This window comes from Microtus oregoni, unplaced genomic scaffold, assembly GCF_018167655.1.
Source record: "Microtus oregoni isolate MIOR12 unplaced genomic scaffold, Mior012 000053F_ref0000044, whole genome shotgun sequence".
NCBI classification, from domain to species: domain Eukaryota; kingdom Metazoa; phylum Chordata; class Mammalia; order Rodentia; family Cricetidae; genus Microtus; species Microtus oregoni.
The window spans coordinates 12824625-12841556 of NW_024543829.1; the positions used below are offsets into that span (position 1 = coordinate 12824625).

General features: G+C 39.9%; 1 protein-coding gene across 5 annotated transcripts in view; it reads right to left on the reverse strand.

Annotated features, from left to right (window-relative positions):
- Positions 1–16932, reverse strand: part of Cpq (carboxypeptidase Q) — a 357049-nt gene that overhangs the window by 92730 nt on the left and 247387 nt on the right. For all 5 annotated transcript variants that reach the window (XM_041637438.1, XM_041637441.1, XM_041637437.1 and 2 more), the window contains one exon: positions 12460–12551. In XM_041637438.1, the coding sequence (XP_041493372.1) occupies positions 12460–12551 (92 nt within the window). The remainder of the gene's footprint in view (positions 1–12459; positions 12552–16932) is intronic.

Here is a 16932-nt window from a genome sequence, read left to right on the forward strand (position 1 = left end):
GAAATCAGGATTTTTTTTTTACATGTAGTAAGTTTGAACCAACAACTAAGTTGAACTCCACATGCTCTGAAACTGTAAAAGGTAATATAAATATTACGCCAAATAGTAGGTACCAATTTTACAAAAATGGGATAAAATTTCATTCTAGCTGTCACAGCCTGTGGTTGCATTTAAAACTATTTTCTCTTTTAGAAAACTCAATGAAAACCAGAGTAAAGGCAATTTTCCTACATAGATATGAAGAACAGAAGTAAGTGGTGTGTGATTCTTCTACAAGCAAAGGGAGTATTTTAATAGTTCTTCCCAGATTGACATGCATTCGTATACAATTGCATATATGTATATAAGATGTAAAAGCCCATACATGATGACATTCTACTGAGGAGAGAGAGAGAGAGAGAGAGAGAGAGAGAGAGAGAGAGAGAGAGAATTCAGAAAACAGTCTTACTTTGTAAAAATAAAATTAAGTGCCCAAATTCTTATAAGAGCCTCATTACCTCCCAGGTGTGCTATACCAATTATATGCAAGTGAAAACTATGAGTCCAGACCAAGAACACACCAAGAGAAATGAAATTTAAACTAATTTTGTAATATGCTTGGTTGATTTATGCAACTATCTAGACATTGAAAGAAAAACATAAGATGCTTAAAAGCCAAAAAGCAATGGTTGGGACCATAATTTCTGATGAGCAAGGGTATACAATGTGGGACACTGATGTTGCTGGTAGAACTGTGGTGACACAGTGCGAGCCATTACACTGGACATGTACATCAGTTTTGTTGTTCTTACAGCCAGGTCTGAACAGGAGCACCATGATGTCACACTTCAGTATTGTCACCCTGACTGCATTAACAATATATCGGGACAATAGGGTCTCCCTGGAATTTGTTACACACCCCTTTAATTTAGGGTGAATTGTGAAACATAATGTGGGTTAGAAAGTTGGCAAAACTTTACTACTAAAAGTCGCTAATATTTTTGGATATTTATAGAAGTAATGAGGAAATTTTGTTTCTCAGTGCTGGAAACACAGGAAATGCTAAATATAATCATACACACACACACAGATATATATATATATATATATATATATATATATATATATATATATTCATCTTAGCCTTTTCTGTTCTAAGGTAGAGTTTAAATAAGCTGATATGTTCAGAGTCATCATCAATCCTCTCTCTCATTTGATAAAACCTATATAAATATTGCCCTTAGTAATGACCACCAGAACACGGCAGTGTTCATTACCCCTTTGTTTCAATTGCCTGAAGTTTGGATAAAAAAATCAGGATAAGCCCAAGGACCACCCACCTCTATCCAGGTCTCGTAAGGTGAGCATCCAAACTGCCTAGGCTCCCACAAAGCCAGTACGTGCAGTAGGATCAAAAACCCACTGCGATTGTTCTTGAGTTCTCAGTATTCCTCATTGTCCGCTATGTTCAGCTAGTCCGGATTTATCCCATGCTTTTTCAGACCTAGGCCAGCTGGCCTTGGTGAGTTCCCGATAGAACATCCCCATTGTCTCAGTGTGTGGGTGCACCCCTCGGGGTCCTGAGTTCCTTGCTCGTGCTCCCTCTCCTTCTGCTCCTGAAGGGAACCCTGATTGCTCTTCAAGCAGATGAGGGAGGGGGACTTGATCGGGGGAGGGGGAGGGAAATGGGAAGCGGTTGCGGGGAGGAGGCAGAAATCCTTAATAAATAAAAAAAAAAAAAAGAAAAAAAAAGAATTTCCAGGAGAAAAAAAAATCAGGATAAGGTTAAATATTTTTCATGTCAAACTAGAACATATCAGTCTATTTTACTGGACTACTTCATGAAATGAAGCTTTCTTGAGGACAGATCATTTTGCTAATTATAATTAAGCCAAATCATTTTGCTTAAAATGGAAAAGATTTTGAAAGGTCAGAACTAATTTGGTTTTCCCCCTTTGTACCTTTTAGGATGTGAGAAGTGACATCCTGGCTTCCTAAGAGTAGGAAAGAGAGTATCATTGTTTCCATGAAAAACTGATTAGACAAAAGGCATCTACACAAACTTCACTTGATTCATTGATTTAAAAATTTGAGAAATTCATTGTATTTCTAAGTTAGAATTCTAAAATCAGATTTCACCCTCACAACTCACCTTTTATTTACAATAATATGTTCTTTGTGTAGTGACATTTTTCTTTCTAGTAAACATGAGCTGGATTGAACCTACGAGCAGTTCATGTTTTAAATAATCACCTCATCAATAAGCAATAATGCAAAGGCATTTTAGCAGGCTCTGACATCCTTTCTAAAACCAGCTTTCTTTCTGGTCATGAATGAAGTCACCCTCTGCTGAGCATTGAAGTGGTCTCCAGTAATGCCCTAAGGAACCAGTTGTGGCTTCTGCAGGTCACCAATCTATGTCCTGCTATTCCAAGGCATTCCTCCCACATTGAAATTGCATCACCCCAATCACTACCAGCATCCTCCTTAAGCTGGCTTAATGAGAAATATCCCCCATAGGCTCATGCACTTGAACACTTGGATGCTTCTCTGGTGACGATGCTGTTTGGGAAGGTTATGGATCCTTTACAGGGTACAAATATGCTGGAAGAAGTATGTTAGTGGTGATGGGCTCTGAGTTTTATAGGCCTGTCCTGCTTCCTGATTTCTTTCTGCCTCCTGTATGTAGACTAAACAAAATCAGCCAGCTTACAACTTCTGCTGCCTGCTTTCCTGCCTTCTTTAACTTTATGGACTCTCCCTCTGCAATTGTAAAACTAAATATACCCTTTCTCTTACAAGTTGTCTTTGGTCATCATATTTTTCACAGCAAAAGAAAACTAATATACACACCAATCTCAAGTGAGTAAAAAAAGTCCTCAACTTCTCTAAATTATAGAACACCAGAACCAAGATGGTCTTATTGCAATGAATGAGGAGGGAAGAAAGAACCATTAGAGTAGAGGCAGAACTTTTCTTCTGGTCTTCGGAATTACAAATTTAAATATATGTAAAATATGATACCAATGGGAATCACCCAACATGAAAAGGTCGCCAGAGAACATACTGGGAAGAATAGAAGCAGCTAGGAAGCTCATATGTTGCTGATGATGATGTAAAATGATAAGTTCCCATCTTTTATCAGTTTCTAATGAAATTGAACATGTTCTGTCATATGATCTAGCTACTCCTAGAATGTAAAGTAAATATATATGGCCATCTAAATATCTGTACAGAAATGTTCATAGCACCTTTACAGTAGCTAACACTAGAATGAACAGAAATGTCCATCAACAGAATACCTATGTTCCTTTTCTTCTGGAGAAAAGAAATTGAGTCTATTCACAAAACAAAGAGCAACTCAAAAAGGGGCCAACTCCTGTTAATGCAGCAATGCTGATGGATTCCAAAATCATAGTGAAAAAATACAGATTCAAGATTATATACTACATGATTATGTGTATATGAAGATCAAGACCAGGCCTAACCAATCTGTGGTAATAGAAAAAGTCAACACAGTATTTGCCTTTGGTGGAGTTGTAGGTCAATTTGAAGAAGGACGTTTCTAGCATAATGGACATACTCTCATGTTGATCCATGTGATGATTACCAGATGTGATGGCTAGTTTTATGTCAACTTGACACAAGCTACAGTCATTTGAGAGAAGGGAACCTTGATTGAGAAAATACCTCCATAAAATCAGACTATAGGCAAGCCTTTGGAGCATTTTCTTAATTAGGGGTTGATGGGGGAGGGCCCAGGTCATTGTGGGTGGTGCCATTCCTGAGTTGGTGGTCCTCATTTCTATAAGAATACAGGCTAAGCAAATCATGGGGAGCAAGCCAGTATGCAACACCCTCCAAGGTTCCTGCATCAGCTCCTGCCTCCAGATTTCTGCTGTGGTTAAGTTCCTGTCCTGACTTCTTTGAATGATGAATTGTGATGTGGAAGCATAAACCAAATAAGTCCTTTCCTCCCCAACTTGTTTTTGATCAAGGCATTTTATCAGGTTAGGAACAGTAACTCTAACTAAGACACTAGAATAAGCCATTCCTCCTTAAAGGCCAATTATTATTGATATGTTGTTATATTGGTGAGCAAAAGACTAAATTCTGATTGACTAATTTAATCATCATTGCAAAATCTCAATAGTATCTATTTTCCATAATTTTACCTAGTAAATGGTGCCAAAAGATCCATACTTTTTTGATAGAAGGTTTGTTTCCTTGGAAAGAGCATTTTAGATATTGCAATAAAATCCTACGTGAATTTAGAAATTCACATACTGAGCACAAATAACCTGACATATGCCACTCTAACTTAGTGAATTTTCAGTAGTTTAGTAAATTTCAACAGGCATTAAAATGATTAAGCTAACAGTTTACAAAACAACATAATTATAAAGTAAAGGTGGTTATTAATCAGAATCTAATTTTGAAAATCAGTCTGGCAATAAATTTCACTCTGTAATTTAATTTTTCTATGAGTAACTAATAAAAACACATTGTAAATCAAGGCATATTTACTAAAAATTGACAATGAATATGAATGTTGCTTCTAGTCCATGAAGACCAAGAAGGCATGCTCATTACAATAGCTCTTTAGAGTTTTCATTGCCAAATAGGTTCTGTGAGTGGGAAATAAAAATACCCAGAGGAGCAAAAAGGAAGAAAGAACAAGAACTGTTTTCCTCCACTGCTGATCCCATGCTTACTTCACTAGCTGTGCCGTTAAACTCTACCCAACAAGAATGAGAAGTAGCCTGTGGACCTAGCTTTATAATAATTCACGATCTCTCTGCAAAACACTCACTCTTAAATATATCTGACTGCAAAGAAAATACACAAAATTTTCTTTTCATGTAAAACAAGACAGAGATTATTATAAGGAAATAATGTAAAACTGTAATTTTTATCATAAGACTATGGATCAGTAAATATATTCTGCTAGGGACCCCAAAAGCTAATATCTCAAATTTTGTGGGCAACATTCAATGCCCTGTTTTGCCAGCTGAAGACATAAACTGTTGGTAGCTTGAGGTCACATAAACAAGTGGCAGGATAGATTTGGCCTGTGGTTAATGCCTTGCTGATTCTCAGTCTACACCACTAATAACCATGTGACAAGGAACTCTAAGACAATCACTTGAAAAGTTCAAGCCCTTGGGTCTCCCATCCAAGTACTAACCAGGTCCAACCCTGCTTAGCTTCCGAGATCAGACGAGATCGGGCACGTTTAAGGGGAACACTCATCCATTTTTGGTGGGAATGCAAACTTGTACAACCACTTTGGAAATCAGTATGGCAGTTTCTCATAAAATTGGGAATCAACCTACAATCCAGCAATACCACTCTTGGGAATATACCCCCCAAATTCTCAATCATACTACAAAGGCATTTATTCAACTATGTTCACAGCAGCATTATTTGTAATAGCCAGAACCTGGAAACAATCTAGATGCCCCTCAACTAAAGAATGGATAAAGAAAATGTGGCACATTTACACATTAGAACACTATCAGCTGTAACAAAACAATGACATCTTGATTTTTGCATGCAAATGGAAGAAATTAGAAAACATTATCCTGAGGGAGATAACCCAGACCCCAAAAGATGAATATGTATGTACTTACTTATTAGTGGATTCTAGCTATAAACAAAGGATATTGAGTCTATAGTTTATGATCCTAGAGAAGCTAATAAGGCGAACCCTAAGAAAAACATATATAGATCCACCTGAAAAATGGAAACAGACAAGATTGCCTGACAAAGTTGGGAACATGGCAATGCGGGGAGAAGGGTGAATAGAAGGAGAAGAGGAGGGAAGAAGGGGAAGGGTGAGGAGAACTTGAGGGGATGGGATAGTCGAGAAGGAGAAAGGATAAAGATGAGAGCAAGGAAAGAAATATCTTAATCGAGGGAGCCGATATAGGGTTAGCAAGAAACTTGGCTCTAGAGAAATTCCCAGAAATCCACAAGGATGACGTCAGATAAGACCCTAAGCAATAGAGGAGAGGGGGCCCGAACTGGCCAGTCAGACTGATGAATACCTTAAACATCACCATAGAACTTTCATCCAGCATCTGATGGAAACAGAGGCAGAGACCCACAATGGAGCACTGGACTGAGCTCCCAAAGTCCAGTCGAAGTGTGGAAGGAATGAGAATATGAGTAAATGGGTAAAGACCATGATGGGTACATCCACTGAAGCAGTCTACCTGAGCTCATGGGAGCTCACCAACTCCAGCTGGATTGGGAAGGAACAAGCATAGGATGAAACTAGTTTCTCTGAATGTAGTTGACAGTTACATGGCTGGGGCAGACTGAGGGGCCACTGGCAGTGGCACCGGGATTTATCCTTCCTGCATGTACTGGCTTTTTGGGATCCTACTCTCTTTGAATGTATACCTTGCTCAGCCTAGATATAGTAGGAAGGCCTTGGACCTTCCACAAAGCAATGTGCCTTACCCTCTTTGAGGAGTGGATAGGGGTGGGGTGGGAGGGTATGTGGAGGGAATGGGAGGAGGGGAGGGTTCCTTTGCTCTTTTTCTATTTCCTCATTCAGACCCCTTGAATTGTTCCCAATGACAACCCATCACAGCTGTTGGAAGCAGTGAGACCCCAGATCCTGAATTTCTTGTAATCCCCCGGTCTGAGTGCCTACAGTTGCTCTGAGCACGAGACCTTCAGGAGTTCCTGATGGCAGGAGAGTGGTTTCTGGTGGGTTTGGCTAGGGCGTAGCTATTTCTATATAATCTGCCCCAAACACAATAAAGGGGGCATTCTTGGGGAATTCAAGGATGACCCATGTCACTGTCTCTCTGTCTGTGTGTGTCTGTGTATTTTAACCTCCAGCCCCCTTGCCAGAAGCTCGCGAACTGGGTGCCAGCGCACAGAGTGCAGACACCGGGGCGCGGCGCGCAGCACACAGTCATTCTTCCCATTTCTAACTCCTTTATATTTACTATGTTAGTGTAATGGAACTTGCTGCTTCATAACACTCAGTGGCCTATTTACAACTGAACCTTTTTCAGAAAGTAAAACAGAGTTAGTAATTTAGACTCCCCATTTACATGATTTGTAATGCTAAATTTCCCTGTGAAAGAAAAATCTAGGATAGAACATGAAATCTATATAATCAAAGACTTGTGCATGTGTTGTAGAATATTAAAGATATGTTACATTTATTTATGGTGTAGAACATTTGTTTAATGATGCAAAGATGTGTTACATTTTTTTATGTTACATTTGTTTAACTCTGTGAAGCTGTGATTCTTTCCTATCTAAAACACCTGATGGTCTGAACAGCCAATAGCAAGGGAAGAGGGAGGATAGGCAGGATTGGCAGCAGAGAGAATAAATAGAAAGAGAAATCTGGGAGGAGGAGGAGTAAGATAGAACAAGGAGAGGAGGACATCAGGGGCAAGACACCCAGCTACATAGTCAGCCACGGAGTAAGAGTGAAAGGTAAGATTTAGAGAAGAGAAGTGTAAAAGCGAAGAGGCAAAAGGGATAATTTATAAAAAGCTGATTAGCAACAAGCCAAGCCAAGGCATTCACAAGAAAGAATAAGACTCCATGTGTGATTTGTTTGACCCCCACAAAAGCCAAAAGAGCAAAATGAATAGAAAATGAACAATAACATCTGTGTGTGTGTGTGTGTGTGTGTGTGTGTGTGTGTGTAAACTAGCCTCCTCAAAATGATATTTTTACTTAAAACATAGCTCACAGAGCTGACTGATTTTGAGCACCATGGAACACCTTATTCTTTGGGCAGAACGAAGTGAGAAAACTCAGCAGGACCAGCTTTGCACTGTGGCTGTGTGCCACACTCTCTGAGTGTAGAGTTGTAGCTGGGAAGTGGCTGTCCATCTGGGACAGTGCCTCTAAAGGAGCTGGAGTACATGATGAGCTCCTGTCAGCATGATGTGAGTGGAAATATTCTGAGCCATCTCTACACTGTTTGATAAAAACATCCACTGCCCACTGCTTGCCAGCTGGGTGCCAATGCTAAGTCATATTAAATGTCACCTTAGTTTATCTCACTTCTTGTAACCTCAGTGAGACAAATGCTGTTGATCTGTCTTATCCCCCACCCCAGGATTTATGATTTGCTTACATATTCGCTCTTGTATATATTTTTAAAAACTATTTTATGTGTACGGGTGTTTTTTCGGCATGCATGTTTTTGTGTACCACATACACATCTGACATGCACAGAGGCCAGGAGAGGACATCAGATCCCTAGAAGTGGAGTTTCAGATGGCTGTAAGTTACTATGTGGGCACTGGGAAGGGAATTGGGTCCTCTGGAAGAGCAGCAAGAGCTCTAACCACTGATCTATCTCTTCAGCTCCTCTATGTAATTTAAGTTAAACACCTAAGAACCTAAAATAAATCATGGGAGATGGTCTGACGCATTTAGATCATGTAAAGAGCTGCTATAAAACAAGAAAACTATTGTGTTCTTTTCTGAAATGTCTATAATTACAACACCAGCCCTGAAAATGCAATGCAGAACAGATATCAGAGTGCAGGTGGGTTCATGCCAGTACCAGTTCTGTCAGTACAAACCGGATTTGTGAGATTGCTCACCCTGAGTGCTTGTATGTGTGTATGTGTGTGTACATGTGTGTATGAGTCTGTGTATCTGTGTGTAGGTATAAGTGTGTGTAGGCATGTGTATATAGATGTGTGCATGTGTGTGTAGGTGTGGATATATGTGTGTAAGCATGAATGTGTTTGACTATGCATGTACATTTGTGTGTTTATGTATTTGAGTGTTCATGTGTGTATATATACATACACTTGTAAAAGTATGTACATATGTGTGTAAATATGCATATCTGTGTATATATGTACATGTACACATATGTATGCATGGTGTGTATATGTGTTAAGTATGTGTATTGCACATTTGTGTGTATTATGTACATGTGTGTATGTGTGCATATATGTGTAGGTTTGTTTATGTGTGCATGTATATGAGTGTATATATGAATATATGTATATACATTTGTATATGTGTGTTTATGAATGTTGGTGTATATAGGTGTGTGTGTACATGAATGTTACGTGGGTATATGTATATAGATGTGTGTATGTATGTGTATTGTATTTGTGTGTATTGTGTGTACATATATTATGTGTGCATTTATGTGTGGCATGTGTGTATGTGTATGTACATGTGTTGATGAGAATGTTTAACATGGGTATGCATGTGTACACATGTGTGCTTATAAGTGTGTATGTATGACTTATATGTTTGTATTTGTACAAGTGTATGATTACATATGTACATTTGTATGTATGTGTTTGTTTACATGTATGAACATGTTTGTGTGTAAGTATATTTATGTACAAGTGTGTATGTGTATGTTTATATGTGTGTAAGCACATATTTGTGTGTGTGTGTATGTATGTGTGCCTGCAACTTCTTAGAAATGTAAAGTTCAGTCATTTCTGACTAATTCCTTGCATTTTAGTAGGTCACAGAGAAACTTAAAACCTCACAGAGCTTAAGTTTTTCCTTCAATTCTCAGAATTTCAGTGGTGAGAAAATTGCAAGCCAAATCCACCACAATTTGAACCCAAATATTTTCCTTGGGGAAGAGTATATTTTAAAAATTCTTTTAAAAAAGGCTTTAGAGTAGCTCATTCAGGAATCCCATTTCCATGAAGAATGAGATATATTGAATTTTAGAGCCCTCCCTTAAAAATGATTTGGTCCTCTTCTTGCCCTGAGGAGAGAGTGTCTTGTCAGGCTCCGTCTTACCTTTCTGCCCTGTGTTCTGTTCTCTGCATCTTGTATTCTGTACACCAGACACTCCGAACCCCTTCCTGTTTCTCGGGGGTGCCATGCTCTCTCCTCGTCCAGCTTTTGTACACACAGTTCCCTCTGCTAAAGTCCGATGTTGCCTACTTCCGCCACACCTACTCCCGCCACACCTACTTCCGCCACACCTACTCCCGCCTACTCCCACCACTCCTTTGCCTTTTCTCACTTCTCTTCATTCCCCAGATCCAAACTTGGATGTCATTTCTTCTGTGTAGTTTCTCCTTATTGTCCGTCACAGTCACGATAGGTGACCCTCCTCTGCCCACCATCAACACCTTGTATTTTAATCAGAAGACTTAATGAACCTTATAGTAAACATAGTGTAATTGTTTTTAGAATTATTCTTTGGGGGCCTGATATCCAGCTTCAGACTTATTCTTACTTATGAATAACCGGCCTTAGCTTGGCTTGTTTCTAGCCTGCTTTTCTAACTTAAATTATCCTGTTTTTCTCTAACTGTGTTTTGCCTCTGGGATTTTTAACTTTCTTTATTCTATATATCTTTGTTTCTTTCTTACTCCATGGTGGGCTATGTGACTGGGTGGCTGGCCCCTGTGTCCTCCTCTCCTACTTTTCTCACTTCTTGCTCTTCCCTAGAGCCCAGGTTTCTCCTCTGATTTATTTTCTCTGCCTGGCAGCCCAACCTATTTCTCTCTCCTGCCTAGCTATTGACTGTTCGGCTCTTTATTAGACTAATCAGGTAACACAGTTTTACAGAGTTAAACCAAAACCATGGAAGAGTGAAGCACATCTTTGCATCCTTGAACAATTATTCCATAGCAGAAATGAACGTAACGCATTTTAAACTAATATTCTGCAACAATGTAGAGTGACCTGTGTTATTCATTACATTATAGCCTTATTTTAGCTAGAATTATAACTGTGATAAAATATCATGATCAAAAGCAATTTTGGGAGGAAATGTTTTTGTTTTTTGTTTTTTACAGTCTGTCATCAGGGAAAGCCAAGACAGGCCCTCAAAACAGGAACCTGGTGGCAGGCCCTGAAGCAGAGGCAATGGAGTAGTGCTACTTACCTGCTTGCTCCCTTAGGGATTATTCAGCTTGCTAGATTACATAATTTAACCACCTGCCCTGACATGTGGGCTGGTCCCGCCCGCATCAGTCATTAACCAATAAAATGCCCTACAGACTTGCCTACAATCTTAAGGAAGCATTTTCTCAATGGTTTTTTTTTTTTTTTTATCTCCCAGGATGACCCCAGTTGTGTCTAGTTGACAAAAACAAGTACAAGCCCTTAGATGGTCAAGGTGAATTTGCTTCATGTTGTTTCTTTTCAGATAATGGCTCACTCTGTAGCAGATTCCCGCCCTGAACTCACGATCTTCCTCACTCAGTCTCCAGGGTGCTAAGATTGCAAACACAGACCACCATGCCCAGCCTTTGAGTGAAGCTGTTATGACACTAAGCTTGAAACTTAGCATACCATATGGAACATACCATGTGCTCCAAAAAGGTTAATGTTGCTTAATCCAGAACAATCTTTTTGTAATAATGAAGTCCACCACAAGATATAATAATGTAGTTCCCCGTCAACCAGAGGATAGCTGTCTGGAATTTTCTTATCTCAAGAAAAGCTGGAAGCCAAAGAATTGTAGTGAAAAGGCTAGGTATAACTCATTAGTCTTTTGCATAGTAAATGATTATACTCTGGCTAAATTTATGACCCTGAACTCATGCTTTAATTAGCTGAAATAGTGTGTATAGGGATGAATACTGTATAAAATTGCATAAAAGGACATAATCATAATTCATAAAGCAAACTCCTGTCTGATCTAGATCATTCAACCTTATTTTTTTTTCTAATCTAGAGATTTAGGGAGAACAAGCCAGCAGCATCAGGAGGCATCATCATCGTCATCATCATCATCGTCATCAGAAGCAGCAGCAACAACAGACATATGCACACCTTCTTCCCTGTTCACACGGGGGCACTCAAATAGCTTCTCTTTGAGCAAATGTTCCACTTATTCCAGAGGTTCCCTGTCCTCATATATTTTAGTCTCTCAAAGCTGTTCTCAGTAATAACTCTGACCCCTCCAGCACTGAAGGGAGTTTTGTAGATTAGAAAATTATGACCTTCCATAACAGCTTTCTTGTTTCAGGCTCCATCTGTGCCTAAATTTAGTATCTAATCAAGGTGTCCTCTGTGTTTCTAGATCAGAGATCTGTAGTTGTTACATTCCTACCACCATGAAGGTGCTGCTGCTGGCTGAGTCCAGATCTTGGGGTTCCACATTCTAGGACCTCTAGGAGGTTTGGGGACACAAACACAGGGGGCTTGGCTAAGTGGGGAGGGAATGCTTACCCATTGCTTCCTGTTGTGTTGTGAGCACAGCAGAATTAGCAAGAGTCTAAGGAATTTGCAACACACAGCTGACAAGTTTCAAGGGCCATGAGTACGGTGAGGAAATAGATGACCCTTTAACCCCACACAGCATCGTCATCTCACCAGGACATTCTCACTTACAGGACTGGGTATTTGCCAGAGTTAGCCTGCCACAAAGGACTAACAGCTTTTAAATAGACAATTCCAGAGGATTTAAAAACCCAAATACAAATCAGTGCTTTTGGTTTATGCTGACATTGCAAATGTAAGTGTTCCGCACGTCCGTAGTTTTACCTTATGTCGCTCATAATACTGGGAGGCACCAATTCCACCTTGTTCTTCAGCTGTCCAGAGCACCAAGCGCAGTGTTCTCTTTGGACGCAGCCCTGGGGGAATAGTAAAAGGCATTCTTCAGTTTGCTTTGAATGACTTTCAAATGGTGAAGACCTTGTCTGCACTATGGAGGTAAACAGGAATCAGAGGCACCTGTCTCTCATTGGCATGGACCCGGTCTCAGGGTTTGGATGATAACACAAGGTTGCAACTTCAGAGATAACCTCCAGGGCAAGGTAAAAGTAAAATTTGTAGGGTCTAGTGTATGGTCAAGTTCAGTGAAATGTTTGTTATACTATATTTGGAAGGCAAAATTAAAAGAAGCCTATGATTTTAAAGCCTTTCCAGAGACTTCAGCAGAACCTAGATCACTTAGCAGTACTTCAGGATAAGGTGAGCAGGCATTGCCTCTTGGTCTGAATCCACCAGCACAGTTTCTCATGCTCTCCCTAGGAATGTAACAACTAAGAAGCTGATGCAATGTCTGTGGTTACTCATGTACTGGAAAATATAAAGCCATTCCCTCAAGGTCAATGAAAATTAATTGAATGATTAGCCTGCCGTTTCTTCACATTACTTCACCAACAGCATGACAGCCCCTTCATGGGCCTGCAATAATCAGTGTGTAGAGATAGTCTCTGAGTCAACTTACTACTTTTCAAAAGTGATTGTATGAACAAAATATATAGCTATTTAGTAGAAAACCAACTTTGGATTCCAAGGCTTGGTTTTTTCTTGCACTAAGATAAACAGTGTGATCATTTCTCCTGTTACTGGACAGCAATATCAAGTCAGGTTCCTAGTGAGTCACATGATCACAAGGAATAACCATCAATGGTCTCCATGTTGTGGTGACCCCAACCATAAAATTATTTTTGTTGTTACTTTGTAATTGTAATTTTGCTAATGTTATGAATCATAATTTAAATAAATGTGTTTTCTTTCCAATGGTTTTAGGTTACCCCTTTGAAGGGTCATTTGACCCTAAAGGAGTTGGAACCCACAAGTTGAGAACCGTTGGGGTTTTTTTTTTTTCATCTTACAGTGAAGATGCATCCACCATTGTAACTGAAGTGCCTTTGCCTCTATTCTGAAGATTTTAATTAATGATAGATAGACCTGTCAGTCCTAGCACCTTTTTCTGGGTTACCAAGACTGCTCACTAATCATTAACTGCAGGAAGCTATTTTCTCAATTTTAAAAGCATTATAAAACAATCCCTTAGACGAGCCACTTTTCTATGAAGAATTAAAATTTCTTCTGTCTTGTACATGATAATTGTTGGTAAATCGCAAAGGGGAATTGTTGTGGATGATTGCGACACACTTTGAGTGGTGCTGAGACCTCCATGGTACCAATGTCAGGTATAACCACATGCCCACTGCTTCCCACAAGCCACGGTCTGGGTAGCACGTGCTCCTGAGGCACCAAGCTCCACCCTGCCCACTCCAGGCACTAACAGATTCTCCTTGCAGAAGCCTGGTGGTAAGAGTCCTACAGGAAAGAGCTCCAGTTTGCTTGAAGTGAATATAGCTGTGAAATCATTTCACACTGGAACATTAGGTGAAAGAACACAGGTCACAGATGCAGGCAGATCTGAGCTCCTGAGAAAGCCAGGACAAACCACCTCCTCAGAGAATCCTAGTGACTTCCCTAAAAGTCTGTCTAGAACCCAGCTCACTACTTCTGCTATGCTCTGGTCCAAAGTTCCAGCCCCATTACCTGGACTGTTGCAGACACCTCTGAATCATCTTGCTGCTACACACCCTCCCTCCCCTAGATGATGCTATACATTGTGGTGGGAAGAATCTTTGCAAAAGTGATGCCAGACAACATATTTCTCTGATCATAATCTCAAATCCTACAAGCGCCTGAGAGGCAACAATTTAGAGTTTTATTTATTTATAATTACAAGCATGGTGGGGCCAAGCCAGTAGAGATCAGAGTACAACCCATTGGTTCTCTCTACCATTTGGATCCTGAGGAACTAACTTGGGTGTCAGGCTTGGCAGAAGTGTCTTTACTCAGAGAACCGTATCCACTGGCCATGATATCTTATGTGTTTGGATGTTCTGTTTTCACTATATTTATGGTACCACATGTGTGCCTGGTACCCATGGAGGTCAGAAGAGGGTATCAGGTCACGTGAAGCTGGCGTTAAAAGATGATTGTGAACAATCTTGTGGGTGCTGGGAATTGAACTCCGGTCCTCTGGAAGAACAACCAATGGTCTTAACTGCTGACCTGTCTCTCCAACCTGATTTATAATTTACTGCTATATTTCCAGTTCTCAGACTATTTAGCACCCAGTAGGTACACATGGAACTAGTGAGTGAATGAATAAATGAATGCAAGCCTTGATGTTCAAGTAGGATAAAATTCAAAGCTGCTTTCCCAGCTACATGTCCTCCTAAAATGTTTCTTCTAGCTCATCTCCAGGAAAGGTTTTATTTATGAAAAAGGCAGTTATACCTAGTAAACCCTGCCGTTGCTGGGTGCTAGCCATATAACTACTGATGTAGTTGGTCTGCCTGAACCTCAGCCTTCTTGTTTGACGGGTAGAGATCATATTGTTGACCTGTGGTATAATTCTTCCTCTAGATGACTGGAGTGACACATGAGGAAAACTCTGAAGCAGGCATGTAGTTGACATTAATAAAAAGCTACATGATAGATGTCCAGAACAGAGCACACTTTCACACACACCCAGAGGAGAAGGGTCACTTTCATACTCAGAGAGGAAAGTATTCCAAGGTCTTTAAGCACTTGGCAAAGAAGAGGCAGAAAACTTAATATTTGTTCCATAATCAATTACCTGCTTACAGTCATCACATAAACCTAACAAACTTTTCAAAGAAAGTAATATAATCAGATTGCTAAAAAAAAATCTTTGTTTTCTTATGATAAATATATTTGGTGGAGGCAGAGAGACGACTAAATGGTTTAGAGCACTTGATCTTGTTGAAGACTTGGGTTTGATTCACAATGAACTAGAACTCCAATTCCAAGGGATTTGAAGTCCTCTTCTGCTTCCATGAGTAGCAGAGAAATACATGGTGTATATATACACACATGTAGACATTCACAAATACAAATGAAATAATAGTAAATAAATCTTAAAGAAAAAGAAATCCTTGATTTTTATCTGCACGCAAAAGAAAGTGAACTAAACTAGATGTAGCTTGAGTATAAAGAACTCAAAACCCACCCCCGTGGTGACACACTTCCTTGAACAAGGTCACAACTCCTAATAGCACCACCCCCTATGAGTTTATCAGAGCCAATTACATTCAAACCACCACAGATGCACTTGAAGATGATGTAAGTCAAATAACATTCTTCTTGTAACAAAGGAAAGAGTGATACGCACTAGTATAGCTTACAAAAATTCCAGTTTTCCACACATGGCTACAACGCATTCTGATTAGCCTTGCTTCCCCCCACCTTGACTCTTTTCACCCTCACACACCTTTCCCCTACAAAGTTCCTCCCCACTTTTTTGTTGTTTTCTGACCAACTGTCTTAACCAGAACCAGCTAAACTGTCCACTGGAGCCTGGTAGACTCACCAGTGGCTTCAGAACGGAGGACAATGACTTCTCCTCTCCCAGACTCTGTCAGCAACCCAGAGCTCAGCAATGAGTAATGAAGAGGACACTAAGACCTCCTTGCCACCCAAAGCTAACTGATGACATGGCCAGCCTTGTGAAGGCCCAGTGCAAGCCATTGCAGCCGCTGTAATTTCATGATTCCAAGGACCATGGCCTGTCTAGAGGATGGCAATTCACATTTTTCCTTCCTTTCCTCAGATCTTATATTCTTTCTACCTCTCTACCATAATATTGTTGAGCCTTACAGAGACCAAAGAACTGCCCTTCTTTACATTTCTCCGCAGCTAGTAGCACATGGTACCCTAAATTATTAAAACGATGGACTCCTTAAATAAGGATAAACAGACAGTACAGGACGCAAAAAATCCACTTCTTACAACATAGATGCTCGAAAGATCCCTGTAATTGAGTACACCATTTAAAAGTCATTATCACATAGGATTAGTCAAATTGATCAGCGGGCCAATGATGTCATCATATTAAGGTAGCACGGAAGTAATTCATTTGAAGTATTACATGTGGAGGTCTCCAAAGGACATTAGCATAGCTGGCCTTAAAAAATATAAACAGCACCTCTTTGAGTCCATGAGATACCCAACACACATTAGGAACATCAGCACCTACTTGAGAGGAAAGGGCTCCTAGAAGGACAGGAATCCAGGGATTTAGCAGACATCTAAGTGACTCAGAAGTCTCCTTTTTCTCTCACAGTCTGACTGAGACTAAACTGAGAGGAAAAAAAAATGGAATTTCATCCATTGACTTGTTCCCTTATGTAATGTGGCATTTTGGTTCTTAAATCCCTTAAACCCACAAGGAACTGT